Genomic DNA, 16,984 nt, shown 5'->3' with positions numbered 1-16,984 from the left:
TCATCACCCAGACTCCTCATACAGGATATCACACATAGTACAGCACTTGTTGTCATCATCCAGACTCCTCATACAGGATATCACACAGATTACAGCACTTCCTACCTGTCATCATCCAGACTCCTCATACAGGATATCACACAGAGTACAGCACTTCCTACCTATCATCCAGACTCCTCATACAGGATATCACACAGAGTACTTCCAGACTCCTCATACAGGATGAATTTCACAATTTTCAAAAAAAAGTTTTTTTTTTTATATTAAAACATATTGAGAAAAGTGATTTTTACTGCAAATGGCAAGTACTAAACAGTGTTATTAAATATAAATCTAGCCATGATTAGAACAAAGAGTGGAAAAATACTGATAAAACTCCCCTATTTGCCACACGACGCTCACTTTATATATTAAACAAAACATAACCTATTGTAACGTAACACTGTGGCCATGGAAAATACATCGAAGGAACATCTCTGTAGTTAGTATTGTAACTACTACCCAGTTCCAGTGTCAAAGTAGTATTAAATCCATGTATTGTGGAAATGCAACCTGACTGGGATACAGTATTAGCCAAACACTAACCTCAAACCCAAATTAATGGCACGTGTGATCATGTAGTACACCATTACCTGTCTAACTGACCTGCAAGACTAAACAGAACATTGATCATGTAAATCAGTGCGTACTATAGGCGCGGATATTCAGATCCCCACTCCCTCTGTAACAGAGCTGAAAGTTCACAAGTATCTGTGCTGATCGGTCCCGTTAGGCCAGGATTGTGCAGTAATTGCTTTTCCTTTGGTTTACAGCAATAAACGGTGCTGAGCGTTGGAGAGTCCATTAAAGTTTCTCTTGCATGGCAGGTATGTCATCTCGCCCTGTCCTCAATGCAGCGGATTATCAAACACTGTGTCTGGGAGGATGGAAATCTTTAGCTTCTTCTCCGGCCAGCTATACTCCTTTGGCAATTTCATCTGGGAGGAAGAAAAAAATTTAAAGCAGTCAAAAGCAATCTGGTGACATCAGACTTAGAGATAAACACTCGGCAATCTTTCCACAAACATTGTTTATATTTGAATTAACTCTGAGCTGCCGGGATTCTGCAAATCAGGAAAAATAATAAATGCAAGATAAATTTATCTACACCAGGTGTAGGCAACCCTTGGTCCTACAGCCACAAAGTGGTACTCAGAGGTTTTAATTGGCAGACCCTCTCCTGCCGTGCTGATTCTACCCCCTCGCTCCAACTCCTCCTCTCTGAGGAGACCTATTTGGCACATCAGACCCTCTCCAAACCAGAGAGGCCAAGAGCGGCCTGCATAGCCAGGGAAGCCTGGGCCTGTGGTGAGTGAATGCGGCCAGTAGAATGTCTTCATCTCTGGACTACAAATTAACAGCCTAAAGGAGCAAATTAGCTTCAAAGAAGAAGGACAGAGAAGCCACTAACTAAATGTGTACGTTATTGTCTGTGGTACAATGGTGGGGGCACTCAGGACATTTTTTTGGATTATAATGTTGAACATCTAGCACCCAAAAAGAAAACCAGTTTAACCCTAATCTATACCATCTCCCGATCATCTGATTGACATGCGCTAATAACATGGCCCTTTAAAGTAACATACTTGGAATACAGGAAGCTCAGACATCTTACATTAGCTGACACTGCACAGGTATAATTAATCCTTACATACACTATTGGATATGTAACAGTATATTTATGGCTGGATCACTTAGAATCACTGCTAACCTGTCAGTTTGTTAATTATCCTCAGCGATAACACAATAGCTCAGAAAATAAATACAATACAGTTACTGAGCCCCTGTTACATATCAGGAGTGACCCATCCCAATGCCTTTCTATGTACTCTGCCTCCAGCTAGCCTGTTTAGGAGTATCTGACTTGGGTTAATAAATGAACAATGATTGTGTGACCCTGTTGCTGAGTACTGCAGCAAGTTCCCATGTTTGAAGTGCCAGCCTAAGGCAGCAGCCTGGCAGCATTGTACAACCCTTACTCCCCTGCACACGGTATAGGGCTTACTTCCTCCGGAGTGCTCAAATCTTCTAAGTCTTCCAGCATCCTTTCCACCAGCTCCTCTGTCAGCAAGATCTGCAGAGATAGAATGGTTTCAGCCCATTACTCTGTCTTCCATGTAACAAGCAAGCATTTGCTCTGCCGCAAGGAAAGATTTTATATCACTCTGGATCTCAGAACTGAAAGCTCAGCTGCACAATACCTCCAAATACCCATGTATGCCAGGGAGGCGTCTTTTACATGAGAACTATAAATAGTTAAAGACAATTTTTTTACCCTACAGGCTGCATTCTGCGGGCAGAATCATGGGGCCTGCAGTCATCAGTTCCTTTACACTCGCTGCCTCATGGTGATCGGTCGCAAAGTACTTGAGGTCACTGGGTCCTAGTGAACTGCACTCTCCAGAACACTAGCTGGGATCACAAGTGTCTGCCTCTATATTATGTAAGCAAACAGTGGCCATCACCTACAAACACTATTCTGGCACAGAACGCCTAGGTATATACACAATGCAACTGGGTGTAGGTTGATACAATTGTCTAACATGTAAGGTGGACTTTAAAGGCAGAGGTTGCTGGAAATAACTGCAGCGGTGTGTATGAGAGCCAGGTGTAAGTGACATCGGGTAACTGCTGGAATGACACATTCCATCAGCTATAGCATGCATGCTGCAACAGTTTTAAGCATTAATGAGGTTGCTCACTTGTAGCCATGGTCCATGTGCTGCATATGGGTGCTCCTCCGTAGCAAACGCTCCTTCCACCCCTGTAGACACAAACGTTATGGCTGTGTCTCCAGTAATACTTTTGTATGTAAAGTGCCGTCCATGTAATAGTCTACCCCTGCATTAAACAAAAGAAAAAGTCAGTAGGTAATAGAACTTAACAATCAGAATGTGCAAGCACATATGCCAAGATATTAAAGACATGTGTAAGACTGAAACCCGAGGTAGCTCCTCTAGCAGCAGGTCCTCGGCACCCTCCCCAGGCGTCAGATGTGAGCCGCCCTGCATTCCCACAAGCACACGGGACCTCTTTCTGAGCATGTGTCATTTACTCAGCATCAGGCCCCTAAGTCCTCTGGCAGAATCTGTCCTGGATCCCCCTTTCATGTCCCATTCACATGGGCTTGTGTGAGGACAACAGGACAGCGTAGCAGGGACAGTCAGTATGCTCTGGGGAAAAACCCTGGGGATGTCAGATAAGTGGATGGCAAAGTGTGTGGGATATAAATAAATGGGAGAATGGGGATGGATAACCAGCACCTCCATAAGAGCCCTAGGGTCACAACATTGTTGGTGAGTAAAGTGTAACGCATTGATTACAGCTACTGATGGGCCTTTCATACGTATAATCTGGCGTCTAAATCACCTTAAACAAAGTGGAATGAGTGCTCCAGATTCCTGGTTGAATTTGAGATGGACGCTTTCTAGCTGTCGCGTGCGTATTAATTCATGAGGAATTATGGCTGCAGAACTTTCACTTTCCAAGCTATCTTTACGGCTCCTTAGAAAAGAGAAATTAAGATTGAAACATACTTGTCACGGTGAGATCAATCCACAAAACTAGATAATCCTACAGCAGTTTGCAATCCTGTGTAGATGTATTGTTGTAGCAGAAAATACTCTCGAGATGCCTTTCATTGCATTCTACAAATTGCTACTTCCGACTAGTTGCTGGTCTGCGAGCCGCGAGTGGCTCGCGGCCGATGCCAAATTCAAAAGACCGCCTCTTCTTTTGATTGGCCGTCGGTGGCAATCCTGGCTCGCGGCCAGTGACCGCCGAGACCCGATGCTCAGTCGTGCCTAACTGAGTTGACCCTATAGGCTACTTTGCATCTATTTTTGAGAACATCTAAGTATCATCTACAGCAGTGGTTCTCACACTTTCTTGAATCACGGCGCCATGGGGTATCAGGAAATTTCTGACAGCACCCCTAGGCCAAAAGTTTTTTATTGAGAAATTTAGCAAAGACGATTTAATGAAGTAAATGCTGCTCTAAGGGGATGGACAGTGCTGCACTTTAGTTTACATACTTTATGGCTGGCAGCCACCACTGGTTTTGCCTATCACATGGACCATAAATGGATTTGGTCCTGGGCCATCAATCCGTAGCAACCCTGAAAGTGCCCTACGGCTCCCAGTATGGGAACCACTGGCCTGCAGTAAATGCATTAGTATACCACTTATAACCTCTTCTCCTCCTCCAACAACTAAAAGCAAGCCCAACAGCTGCAATGGCTTCTGCCCATTCACAGACATGCACTACTGGGCAAAAGCAGTCCTCCAGACAATTAGGATCCTTAGAGAAACTGCATTTTGTGGTCAGATTTTAATCTACCATCTGCCACAGTAAAAATAGTACACAAAACTATAGCAAATGGGCACAAACAATTAATGGGGCATGAAGAAAATGAGAGGATCACCTACAATTCACCAATCGGAGAATCATGCAAATCACAGCGTATGCGTCGTCAAATGTTACAGGTCTGACGTTCTATAACAGAAACTTATATGGTCCCTCAGGCATTCCTACTTTATGGACTGCACTAACTCAAAGTCGATGTTGGTATGTGGATGCTATAACGTGAGTTGTGTCTATCAGTGGCCTGGCCCTGACTAGTCTTGATGTTCACTGATCAGTTACAATGTGCAAAAACAAGTTATGTACATAACAATAACAAGAGATATGGTAAGAACTTACCTTTGTTATCTCTGTTTCTACGAAGTCCATAGGGTCCACAAGGTGACCATGGGGGGGTATAGCTGGATCCTGGATCATCGGGCACCACGGAGTTAAAGCTTTTAGCTGCTCCCAGGATGCACTTGGGTCTATCCTCCCCTATACCCCGCCCCCGAGCCACAGGCACCTCAGTTGGTAAGCAGCCCAGGCCGGAGGAGGAGACGAAACAGAGAAGGAAGACTGGAACACACCAGAAACCATACTCACAGAAATGGGAGACGGAAAACCGGTGGTGACCAGTCACATAGCCCATATGAAGCCAGGTGCGTCAGGGCGGGTGCCCTGTGGACCCTATGGACTTCGTAGAAACAGAGATAACAAAGGTAAGTTCTTACCATATCTCTTGTTTTCTACTTCAGGGTCCATAGGGGTCCACAGGGTGACCTTGGGGATGTCCCAAAGCAGTCCAACTAAGGGCGGGGACGCTCCTGTGCTGATAGGAGAACCCGGCGCCCAAAGGATGCATCCTGAGAGGCAAAGGTGTCAAACGCATAGAACCTCAAAAAGGTCTGAATGGAAGACCAGGTGGCCGCCTTACACAGCTGAACAGCAGAGGCGCCACGGCTAGCAGCCCAAGAAGGGCCCACAGACCGAGTGGAATGAGCCTTAACAGAGGCTGGAACAGGTAAACCCTCCTGCATATAAGCCTCAATAATAACAGAACGAAGCCAACGGGCTAGAGTCTGTTTGTTGGCAGGCCAACCCCTCTTGTGAAAACCAAAGAGGATAAACAAAGAATCAGACTTCCTCACAGAAATAGTCCAGTCCACATAAACCTGGAGTGCACGGACAACGTCTAAGGAAGTCTCCCCAGCCGAAAGATCAGGCGACTGAAAGGCCGGTACAACAATTTCCTGATTAATGTGGAACCTGGAAACCACCTTAGGCAGGAAATCAGGACGAGTGCGAAGCACCGCTCTGTCCTGATGAAAAATCAGAAAAGGGGGACGACAAGAAAGCGCCCCCAAATCTGAAACCCTCCTGGCAGAAGCAATTGCCAAGAGGAAAACAGTTTTAAAAGTTAGCCACTTGAGCTCCACTGACTCCAAGGGCTCAAAAGGCGGACCCTGTAAGGCCCGAAGAACCACTGCCAAATCTCACGGGGCCACAGGTGGCACAAAGGGAGGCTGGATTCTTAAAACACCCTGGAAAAAGGTGTGTACGTCCGGCATAGCAGCAATCCTGCGCTGGAACCACACCGACAGAGCAGACACGTGCACCTTCAGTGAGGAAAGACGTAATCCTAAATCCAAACCCGACTGAAGGAAAGCCAGAATACGCAAAACCCGAAACACCTGGGGATCATATTTTCTGGCCTCGCACCACTGAAAGTAAGTGTGCCACACTCTGTGATAGATCCTCGCGGAAGCAGGCTTGCGCGCCCTCAGCATGGTGGTAATAACGGAGCTAGAAAAGCCCCGAGACCTCAGGACGTCTGTCTCAAGAGCCACGCCGTCAAAGATAGTCGACCCAGATTCGGGTGAAGACAGGGCCCCTGAGACAACAGGTCCCGCCGTTGAGGTAGAAGGTACGGAGCGTCAATGGATAGGCTCCGCAGATCGGAGTACCACGGCCTTCTGGGCCACCAGGATCAGTGTGCCTCCGTCCTGCTTGAACTTGCGCAGGACCCGAGGCAGCAGAGATATCGGAGGGAACAAGTAAGCCAGTTGAAACAGCCATCTCACCGACAGCGCGTCTATCAGACTTGCGCCTGCATCCCTTGTCCTTGACCCGTACACGGGCAGCTTGTGATTGTGACGGGACGCCATCAGGTCCAGCTCTGGCAGCCCCCACTTGTCCACGAGTAGTTGGAATACCTCTGGATGAAGCGACCATTCCCCTGGATGCAAGTCGTAACGGCTGAGGAAGTCTGCCTCCCAATTGAGGACTCCCGGGATGAAGACTGCCGAGAGAGCTGGAAAATAGCGCTCTGCCCAAGCCAGGACGCGGAACACCTCCGACATCGCAGCTCGACAGCGAGTCCCTCCCTGGTGATTGATGTACGCCACCGTGGTGGCGTTGTCTGACTGCACCTGAACGGCCCTTCCGTGAAGAGCGGTGCCGGACGACTGCAGGGCTCTGTATACTGCCCACAGTTCCAGGATGTTGATGGGAAGAATCGCTTCCTCCGCCGACCAATGACCCTGAAATGACAAGGAGCCTGTCACCGCCCCCCAACCCCGGAGACTGGCATCTGTCGTGAGCAGAACCCATTCCGGGATCCAAAAGGGGCGCCCCTCGAGGAGATGAGCCGTCTGCAGCCACCAGGCTAGGGACAGACGCACCTCCGAGGACACCACCAGCATCTGAGAGCGGATCCTGTGTGGCAATCCGTTCCATTCCGAAAGAATCAGCCTCTGCAGGGGCCTGGAATGGAACTGGGCAAACTCCACCATGTCGAATGCCGACACCATGGACCCCAAAACTCTCATTGCTGAGTGCACCGACATTCTGCCACTGCTCAGACAACTGTGAATCCGCAGCTGTAAGGAGGAGACCTTCTCTGGAGTCAGAAAAATCCGTTGCTGACGAGAGTCCAGCAGGGCCCCCAAATGAACCATCCGCTGTGATGGGATGAGGGAGGACTTCTTCCAGTTGATCAACCAGCCGTGCGCTTGTAGACAAGCGACCGTCAGGTGGAGATGCTGGATCAGTACCTCCGGGGAGCTCGCCAGCAAGAGGAGGTCGTCTAGATACGGTAGCAACCGTATCCCCTGGCTCCGAAGGTGAGCCGCCATGACCGCCATCACCTTGGTGCCGTGGAGAGGCCAAAGGGTAGAGCCCTGAATTGGTAGTGGTTGTGGAGAATAGCAAACCGCAGAAACCGTTGGTGCGATGTTACTATAAGCACATGGAGGTAGGCGTCCTGGATATCCAGGGAGACCATATAATCCCCCGGTTCCATCGCCAGAATGATGGAACGCAAAGTTTCCATCCTGAATTTGGGAACCCTGAGAAACCTGTTCAGGGACTTCAAATTGAGGATGGGGCGATGAGAGCCATTGGGTTTCTGCACCAGAAACAGCGTAGAGTAATACCCCATCCCACGTTGAGACTGTGGTACGGGTATAATGACCCCCGCCGTCAGCAAGGCCTCTATGGCTTCCTGAACCTGCAAGGCCTTGGTTTTGTCCTGAGAAGGACTTGTGCAAAAAAACTGGCGAGGCGGCCGGTGCCGAAAAGACAGGGCGTACCCCTAAGAGACCACTTCTCTCACCCAGGCATCCGTGGTGGTATTGTGCCAGCACTGGGCGAATTGAAGAAGTCGGCCTCCCACTCTGGGGTCCCCCAGAGGGAGGCCCGTCCCATCACGCAGAAGGCTTATCTTCTTGCTTGGAAGAAGGGCGCCTAGCACTCCAGGCTTGCTTCTTTGGCTTTGAGGCGGTCTTGGGTGCGGACTGCCTCGGGAAGGACTGACCCTTTGCCTTGCCCTGAACCCGAAAGGAACGAAAGGCCGAGCTCCGGACCTTAGCAGGTGTGCAGCTGAAGGGAGGAAGGCTGACTTGGACTTTGCCAGGGTATCTACTATTTTGTCCAGGTCCGGACCAAATAGTAACTCTCCATTAAAAGGTAAGGCCTCCAAGCCTCTCTTTGAATCCGCGTCTGCTCTCCAAGACCTCAACCACAAGGATCTGCGAGCAGACACTGCTGCCGCCGAAACCCTAGAGGTCAGCAGACTAGCATCCAAAGATGCTTCTCCAATGTAGGAGGCGGCATCTCTCATCTGTCCTAACAACGCCCTCTGGACATCCGGAGCTTCATCCGTAAACGTGTCCTCCAAGGCGTTGGCCCACCCCTCAATGGCCTTGGCCACCCAGGAGATGGCCATGGACGGCCGGGCTACAGCCCCTGAGAGAGAATAAATAGACTTTAGATAAGTCTCCACCTTCCTGTCCGTAGGATCCTTCAGCGAGGATATAGACGGCAATGGCAAAGTAGCACTCCTGATGAGGCGTGTTACATGGGAATCGACCGCAGGCGGAGTTTCCCATTTCTTACAATGCGCTTCCGGAAATGGATAATTGGACGCCAAGCGTTTCTGTGGCAGGAATCGCTTACTGGGCGTCTGCCAGGCCACCGCCATGTGATCCGTCAACTGATCAGACAAGGGGAACGCTGCAGAAGGAACCTTAGCTTTTTTAAAACTAGGATACCTCGACTTGGGAGCGGGTGCCTCATCCTCAATCAGAAGAATGGCCCGCAACGCCCTAACCAGAGCCCGCACATTGATGGAAGACTTCGTGTCTACCTCCTGGACTGAGGCATCTGAGGCTGAGTCATCCTGCACCTCACCATCATCCGAGGACCCCTCAGAGTCCGAAAAGTGCGCAGCCTGCGCCATAACTGTGCGTTTAGACGCCCTGGAGGGCACGTCACTGCGCAACATCGACTGAAAAGCCGAAGATGCTGCCGCCAAATCTTGGACAGTGTGGGAAAGCGCATCCACCCAGGGTGGAGGAGCTGCCCCAGGAGCCTGAAACGGCACCACAGCCTGCTGCGCCACAGGGGTGGACTGTATATACATTGGCAACCCCGCATAGGGACCAACAGGCTGAGACCCCCGGGGGAGTCTGCAATAATTGTGGGACACCCGGGGAATGGGGGATGGCAGGCTGGGGCAACGCCCTAGTAGGAGCGGCAGTCGGGACCGACAGACGGTCCGCGATAGACACCAGCACCTGGGAAAACATCGCCCATGGAGGCTCCTGCGACATAGGAGGTTTAGACATACCAGGGAGCGCCTGGCACCGTCCACACAGGCCGTCCTGTGACAAATCCTCCCTATCCACTCCTGCAGAACAGCGCCTGCAGGAGAACAATACCAGAGCCCCGGAGTGCTCAATCTCCTCCTCAGACATGACTTAGGAAGAAAAGGTGCGCACTCACCCGTGTGCTGGACAACAGCCCACAATATGGCACTGTGTAGCACACAACTGTATGTGACGGACCTCACAAATACGTAATCTATATAAGTGAGGTCAGTAGAAACACACCTCCCCCACACACCTGTAGGGCTTGTAGGAGAAGGAAAGGGATAGGTATAGGCTGACAGTAAGTAGAAAAAAAACACAGACAGGCAGCACTAGCAAAAGTCACATACCATGCAGGAAGATATACTCACTGTACCTTTCCACTACAATCAACCTCCCAGATTCAGTGTCTGGGAGGGCTATAGTGCTGTGTACACTGTCCTTGTCGGGGGAGAGGTACACAGGGGGACTGGTCCGCGTGCTCCCTGAGAGTATCTGTGCTGCCACTTGGAGAAAATGGCTGCTGGAGACCTCAGAGGAGGAGTGGCCTTGTAACTGCAGCTCAGCGACGCCAGACTACGAGCTGAAAGGCGCGCTGAGCTGAGGGGAGGAGCAGCTAGACAGGGAAGGCTTCCTCCCCTGGCTAGCATATTAACCCCAGGGCTTGCCGGCTTCCCGTTTATTTACCCTGGTGGTCAAGTGGTCTGGCGGGGTATGCCTCCGCTGGAGGGGGGGCCCGCCGCCACCGCTAGCGCCCCCGGTCTGTCCCCTAGACCGGGGGCATGGAACTGCATTTAAAAGGAACCAGCGCACCGCCGCTAATCAGCGGTGCGCAGCTTACCTTGCTCTCCCCGACGTCTCCGGCAGCAGTCCCGGGGGAAACCAGAGTCCGGCTAGTACAGACTCTGGCTTCCCCTGCCGCGATCCCCAGTTCAGTGCTGGCGTCGCGGCGCCAGCAGCGAGAAGGAGCGGCAGCGTGGGCGTCTGTACAGACAGCCCATCGCTGCCGCTCTGAAGAAAAACTTATTGAAAATATATTTAACCAAGTTAAATAAAAAAAAAAAAAATTAAAAGCTTTAGGGGGCTGCTCCTGCAGCCCACCCCGCAGGGTGACCCGACTCCGGCCGGGCACCATCTTAAACTGAGGTGCCTGTGGCTCGGGGGCGGGGTATAGGGGAGGATGGACCCAAGTGCATCCTGGGAGCAGCTAAAAGCTTTAACTCCGTGATGCCCGAGGATCCAGCTATACCCCCCCAAGGTCACCCTGTGGACCCCTATGGACCCTGAAGTAGAAAAGAGGCTATACCCCCCCAAGGTCACCCTGTGGACCCTGAATTAGAAAAGAGGTTTATCTTTTTCTAGATTTTCTGCGGAACGCAACAGCACTTCTGTGAGTGGGGCATATCTTAGCGACCCATTGTGGTATCAAAACAAACACTGCTGTACGATACATTTCTGCTCAGTCAGTTCACCGTCATATCCCTTTTCATTGCACAGTATTTAGGTTACTTGCTCTGCCACAGTTACACTGAAATGAAGGGGGAACACACCACCTGTCACACGGGAAGACCCTGAATATCATTCCTCACTGCGATGTGCTAGGTCTGACACCACCAGTACTCTGACCCACTGTCGCCGCTCCTTACAATTTAAATTGGACAGGAAGCCTCTGAATAAAAACACTGATAGAGCAAATCGCAGATTTAAGAAAAAGCAATAAAATTGTATCTGGATTACATAAAAAAAAATCTGGCTTAGTGCAGTCTTGCAAGTGGCACTCTATAAAACAACAATAAAAAATAATCCAGTCTCAGCTTTGAATTGCGCGCTGCCACGAATTCGGCACTGAAGGGAAATTTTATTCTCTCAAGTTAATAAGCCTACTTACGGCACTCGGTCGTGGTTCATGCCATTGTGTCTCTGTGTACTTATTGGAGGTAGGATTGGTTTACTGTTTATTTCTAGGCCTCTTCGTAAGGCCTCTCTGATCTGTTCTGTATCTGTAATAACACAGAAAATAATCATCTTACAAAAATGTCCTAACTATTGTACAAGTTTAGCCTGGCGACCGCATCAGCAATTCGGAGTTTGACTAGTTTCCAACACAATCTATAAACATGAAAGTAAACGCCCCGGGTTGCTGCAATTACAGCAGCTGATCCAAGGCACCAATACACAGAATGTCTCTATAGTTCATGGGTTCTAACTTTTATTTAGCTATCAGAGTAACATGATTACAATATGCCACCGTTTATGGCATTTCCACAGACATGGCAGCACACAATCATTATGGAGTATGTACCTTTGCCAGACAATCGCCTTGGTTGGTTTCCAATACAAATACTTCTGCTGTCGTCTTCATCGTCTGGGGGGCGACTTAGGTCATCCCAGGCACACTTGGCACTGACTCCACTGAGGTTTGAACCTTCTGATTCAATTCCCTTATCAACTCTCTCCTGCTTAAAAATAAAAGGGGAGAAAAGCATAAAACTTTGTGGGAGTTTACATGGGACTGTGCTCTCCTAAACAAATGCAGGATGGTTACAGGGTCATGTCCAGGAATCGGTATGAATTACCGCCGGGTACAAGTCCGGCGGTTCAAATCCCGACAGCGGCTGGCCGACATGGCTGAAAATCCAGATCATCCCAAGGTAAGTATTAACTAACCTAACCCCCACCCCCAACCCTCCTTAGGGGTGCCTAACCCTAACCTTCCCCCCAGTGCCTAACCCTAATCCCCCCTCTAAGTGCCAAAGACATTTAAAAACAAAAAACACACACACACGACGCTGTAAGAAGCAAGTTCAGCTTTATTTTGAAGAATCACCCTTAGAGGCTGAAACAGACTTAATTCCCTTTACCACCGAGATCAAAGAATAAAACATCCATCTAAAAATAAAAGGAAAGCAGACACGATCAGGGCTTCTTAACCTGGGTACATATTAGTTGATATTTGAACGATATGCCAGATTCAGACGGATTGGAACGGCAAAACGTTTGAATCGTCAAGTGTTTACGCACTATGCGCGCTCCCGCTGCTTCGTCGCACGCTTCTTCAGGTCTCCCCTCCATGCTGCTCAATCTGAAGATGTGACTGACTATGCCACGCATGTAGATGCGGCAAGGGAACATACTGTGCAATTGTTCACCAAATTGTGTGGTGTGTATGGACCGCATGATAGGTTGTCAGTCGCATCTGCCATCCGGCTGGGTACACCGGTCGTCTAATGTGTAGTTCTGCATTCATATTAGGGCAGAGGTTCCCAAATGCGGTCCTCGAGGCTCCCCAACAGTTCAGATAGATAAGCGATATCGATGGTGGAGCACAGGTGGTCAAATCATATTGACTGAGGTATTAAGTCACCAGTGGTCAAGCATGGATATCCTTAAAACATGGCCTGTATTGTGCCTTCAGGACCGAGTTTGGGAACCTCTGCATTAGGGGAATAACTGAGACCCCATTGATGGTGCTATGCGGTAAACATACTTGCAGATGAGGATCAATCTCGAATATGGTCTCTCCCCTTCGCATATCTGTTATCAGCCAAGGTCCGCCTGCTCTGTATAGATAAATAGAATACCATTAGCTTGTGAAGAATAAAGGACTACGTTCAAATGTGCAGAATATTAGGAAGAATGAAAAAGCGCTGTAGTGCTTCATTTAACACCAGACACTACTGACCATCAGACACAGCAGAATGCCTACAAATAGATGGTCCATGTTAGAAGGCATGGGAGTACTCACACACATTGTAGTAAACATGACACGCAGATGTCAATTATATAAGGAAGGAAAGAAAGAGAAAGAAAAAAGAAAGAAAAAGAAAGAGAAAGACAAAGAAAAACCATTGCAAAAGTGATAAAGAAAAAAAAAAAAAAGATTTGATGTATTTTATATAAAACAGTATAACAATATACATTTTACTTACACAGGTACAGTCCGCAGAAGTTCTAGTATTCCCTGCCCATTCCATTGCTGAGCCGCATGTAGTTCCTCAGTGCAGACACCAACGATCTAATAGGAAGACCAGCATATAAAGTTATAATGGATATGGCAACGGTGAAAGTATAGCTCTGCAGTGCTTCACATTTGGTAACAAACAATAATATAAACCAAAGTGGATATTACACAGACAGACAAAGAGGAAAGAGGGCCCTGCTTGTGAGAAATGGAGTTTAATCCACGAGGCTCAGTGTCACACAGAGCAGATGGCACCAGGAATAAGTACTTTGTGGGGCTAGGTCACCCAAGGCCTGATTAAGAGATGGATGCTAATGTGATTTTTACACAGATCGAGCGTTTGCTATAAACTGCATTGCGAACGCACTGCAAATGTCTTACGATTACGCATGCACACATTTGCAAAATGAGGCACAGGTAATCAGCATTTGGGGGAGGTAACAGTGGGTGGTCATTTAAACGCAGTTACATGGGCAAGGGCAAGATGGCCGCTCGATGCGCGTTGATGTTACAGATATTTAAGCAGGTAAGCCACGTTGTACGCATGAGACGGTAGCGGTGGGCGTTCTGAGGCTTTGGAATGATTAGCATATTTTGGCAGCTGCGATCGCATGAATCAGGCCCCCAGTCACAGCAATGTCGGGTGGGGAGTCAGATGGTTATTTGGGTGTGGAAATAGAACACATGTAAGCTTGTGTGAACAGAGTAGACACGTGATTATCTGGTATAAAAGACGGTGGGGGTCCAATTGGGGGGATATTTTGAAACTTGTGAAGATATATTGGTGCAGTTTTATTTATGGCCTTGAAGGTTAGAAAAAGTGACATCGAAATCAGTAAAATACAGGCGACTAATGTAGAGAGTGACAGAAGAGTGCGGTCAGTGCCAACACAGCCTGCAGGTCCAGAAGAACTAGGGAGTAATGGCCATTAGATTTAGCAGTGAGCATATGAACGACTACCTTAAGCTATCCACACAGCGATATTTTACCCGATCTGACCGATTCCGATGCATTGGAACGACTGGTCGTGTAAAATATGCCGAAATCGTGAGCCACCACTCACGATCACGATGCGATTGCCGTCCCCGCTGGTCGCACATCGCATCTTCAGATATGCCGTGCTGTAGGGCAGATCTGATAATCTAGGATACAATACACAGTGAAAAGTCTGATTGCAGGAGAGATCGTATAAAGACTGGACACCAAATTGTGTGCATATCGTGTGGAGATCGTGTGCAGAGCTGCCGGGGAGAGTTTCAAGGGAAATCGTACACATTGACTGATTGTGTGCAGATAGTTATGTGTGTGGGCACCTTAAGTCCCTTAAAGATCAGTTTCTGCACTGTTAGGGGGGTGACGTGACACCCGGTGACATAGGGAAAACAGTGTCCTGGGGATGTCTTCCCCCGGGCACCACGGTAGGACAGGCAGGAAAGTACAGTGACAGAATCACTGGCGCTTCCTGCAGAAGAGATTATCTGGATGTAATGAAACGCAAAGACACGGACTACCTATGTCAGAACTAGTGACTAACATCAACCCATGATATTGCATGTTATTAAATGTTTTACCAGTATCTAGTTGTAAAAGAAATATAACCTTACAAGTTAAAAAATGAAAAAGTCTCTCTGTAATTGTTGGAACATAAGCTTTAAAAAAAAAAAAAAAAAAAATTCTAAGAAAGCAAATGTGGACTATATGTTTATTGTAAATTTTATACAGTATCTCTACAGTTGTATTTGTGCATGTTTTTATTTACAGCACATCTACCTAACTGTGCATAAATAATTTACAGAACAGCTTTTTTATATTTATTACAAGTGTTTTGCTTACAAATAACGCAAACGGGTCGCCAGGAGTAACCAGATGGAAAAGGATCAAGGGCTGATTAGGTCACTGCACCTATATACTTCATTGAGCCAAGCAAGCTGAAACTATTCCCAAACCGACAATGACTGGAAGACTACTGTGTGCTAAAGCTACATGGTCACTTTAACAACTTGGGGAGTCTCGACTGCTTATCTACCAGTGTAGAGGTCTCTTGCTCACCTGTAAAAATGAGACCACACCAAACGGGGTCTGCACTGGTTGCATCTGAGGGTCTTCTGTCAGAAGCATGTGCTGAATCCGTGACTCGCTGTTGTCCAGTGGACTGTGCCATGATACATGATCTCCACTGCAGAAGGTGTTTTCTGAAGTCACAATGAATGCCTGTTAGATTGGTTTCCACTGACAGATATCCAAAAGGAAAAAATGTTTTTATTTGGCAAAATCTTCCTCTATTAATTAAAAAGGCTGCAAACTCGTCAGTCCAAAAAACCAACTGCATCTCTATATTAGTACATTACAACAAGTGACCAGGTAGCAGGTACAGCAAAGTGATGCCAATAAACCACATTAGGTTTAAATAACTGTTATAGCTGGTCAGAGACAGACATCAATAATGATTTATGCAGTAGCCAAACAAATTATACCTTGTATTTGTCAGACTGAATTTTATGAGAATAGCATTAGTCACATGGGACAATGGGCCTGATTCAGAGCTGAACGCTCTGACCAGAGCGCTCGCTCTGAATCAGGGCCCTCCTACCTGTTTTTGGAGCGGCCTCATGGACGCTCGTATAGCTGTGGGTTACCACCCACAGCTATAGCAAGCGTCCATGATGATGGTCGCGATGGTCAAGACCATCGCGACCATCGGGCTTGCGACGGAGACCCTGCGGTAGGGTCTCGCTGCCGCAAGCCCTGGAGTGATTTTGGCTCTATCAGAGCCGAGAGCACTCCCACTGACATCACTAGTGATGTCAGTGGGACTGGCTTCAGACGGTAGGCACGCCCCCGGCACGCCCACCAAAGGGGGCGTGCTGTCAATCAACATCGACAGCACGCCCCCTTTGGTGCGAGACCCAGAGCGATGGAGAGCCCGTCGCTTGCCGGGTCTCGCGCATGCGCAGTGGGGGAACATTGACCAGCTTGCGAGCGTCCTGCGCTCGCGAGCGGGTCTGAATGACCCCCAATATACCCAAAATGTCTTTACTCAAATTATAACACGGTGAACGTGAAGCAAATGTGTGTATTTTCCTTTCTAACCATCACCAAGTAAATGCTATGTGGTTCTAGCTTCAGCATTTGTCCCCTTTACTGAACAGCTAGAAGCCAGTTTCTACAGCTAGGTTTTCATAATAAGATCTGCATGTAAAATGTTGCTGATGCACTTGTTGGAATGAAACACATAAAATGTGAAAGAATAATACGCCAACTCAATATACTACAGGCATTGTACACAATTACCCTCAAGCTCTAATTTGAAAATAAACTGACCCCATCAAATGAGGGGAACCCCTGTGTTTATTGATAGTAAGATGGGGGAGATTTGAGGCTCTTATCTCTGAATATCCTAACACTTCTGTACTATAGGGTATTATTGTCTGGTGATAACATTGTGTAAAGGTGTGTGTAAGTGTCAGGATAGGTGAGAACATTCACATTAC

The 16,984-nt window shown here is 48.1% G+C and overlaps 1 protein-coding gene across 2 annotated transcripts in view; it reads right to left on the bottom strand.

Annotated features, from left to right (window-relative positions):
- Positions 1-245: 245 nt before the first annotated feature.
- Positions 246-16,984, bottom strand: part of SUFU (SUFU negative regulator of hedgehog signaling) — a 39,374-nt gene continuing 22,635 nt past the window's right edge. Inside the window, exons 4-12 of one of the 2 annotated variants that reach the window (XM_088448671.1) lie at positions 15,543-15,685; positions 13,461-13,546; positions 13,019-13,091; positions 11,834-11,990; positions 11,420-11,531; positions 3,409-3,543; positions 2,742-2,880; positions 2,045-2,113; positions 246-977 (exon numbers count right to left, since the gene is read on the bottom strand). In XM_088448671.1, the coding sequence (XP_088304797.1) occupies positions 888-977; positions 2,045-2,113; positions 2,742-2,880; positions 3,409-3,543; positions 11,420-11,531; positions 11,834-11,990; positions 13,019-13,091; positions 13,461-13,546; positions 15,543-15,685 (1,004 nt within the window). In that variant the 3' untranslated portion in view covers positions 246-887. The remainder of the gene's footprint in view (positions 978-2,044; positions 2,114-2,741; positions 2,881-3,408; positions 3,544-11,419; positions 11,532-11,833; positions 11,991-13,018; positions 13,092-13,460; positions 13,547-15,542; positions 15,686-16,984) is intronic. The other variant, XM_088448672.1, reaches the window with a different exon arrangement.

The sequence above is a fragment of the Taudactylus pleione genome, unplaced genomic scaffold, assembly GCF_031769625.1.
Source record: "Taudactylus pleione unplaced genomic scaffold, aTauple2 ptg000464l, whole genome shotgun sequence".
Classification (NCBI taxonomy): domain Eukaryota; kingdom Metazoa; phylum Chordata; class Amphibia; order Anura; family Myobatrachidae; genus Taudactylus; species Taudactylus pleione.
The sequence above is the reverse complement of the archived record's forward strand: the minus strand, read 5'-3'. Positions and strand labels throughout refer to the sequence as shown.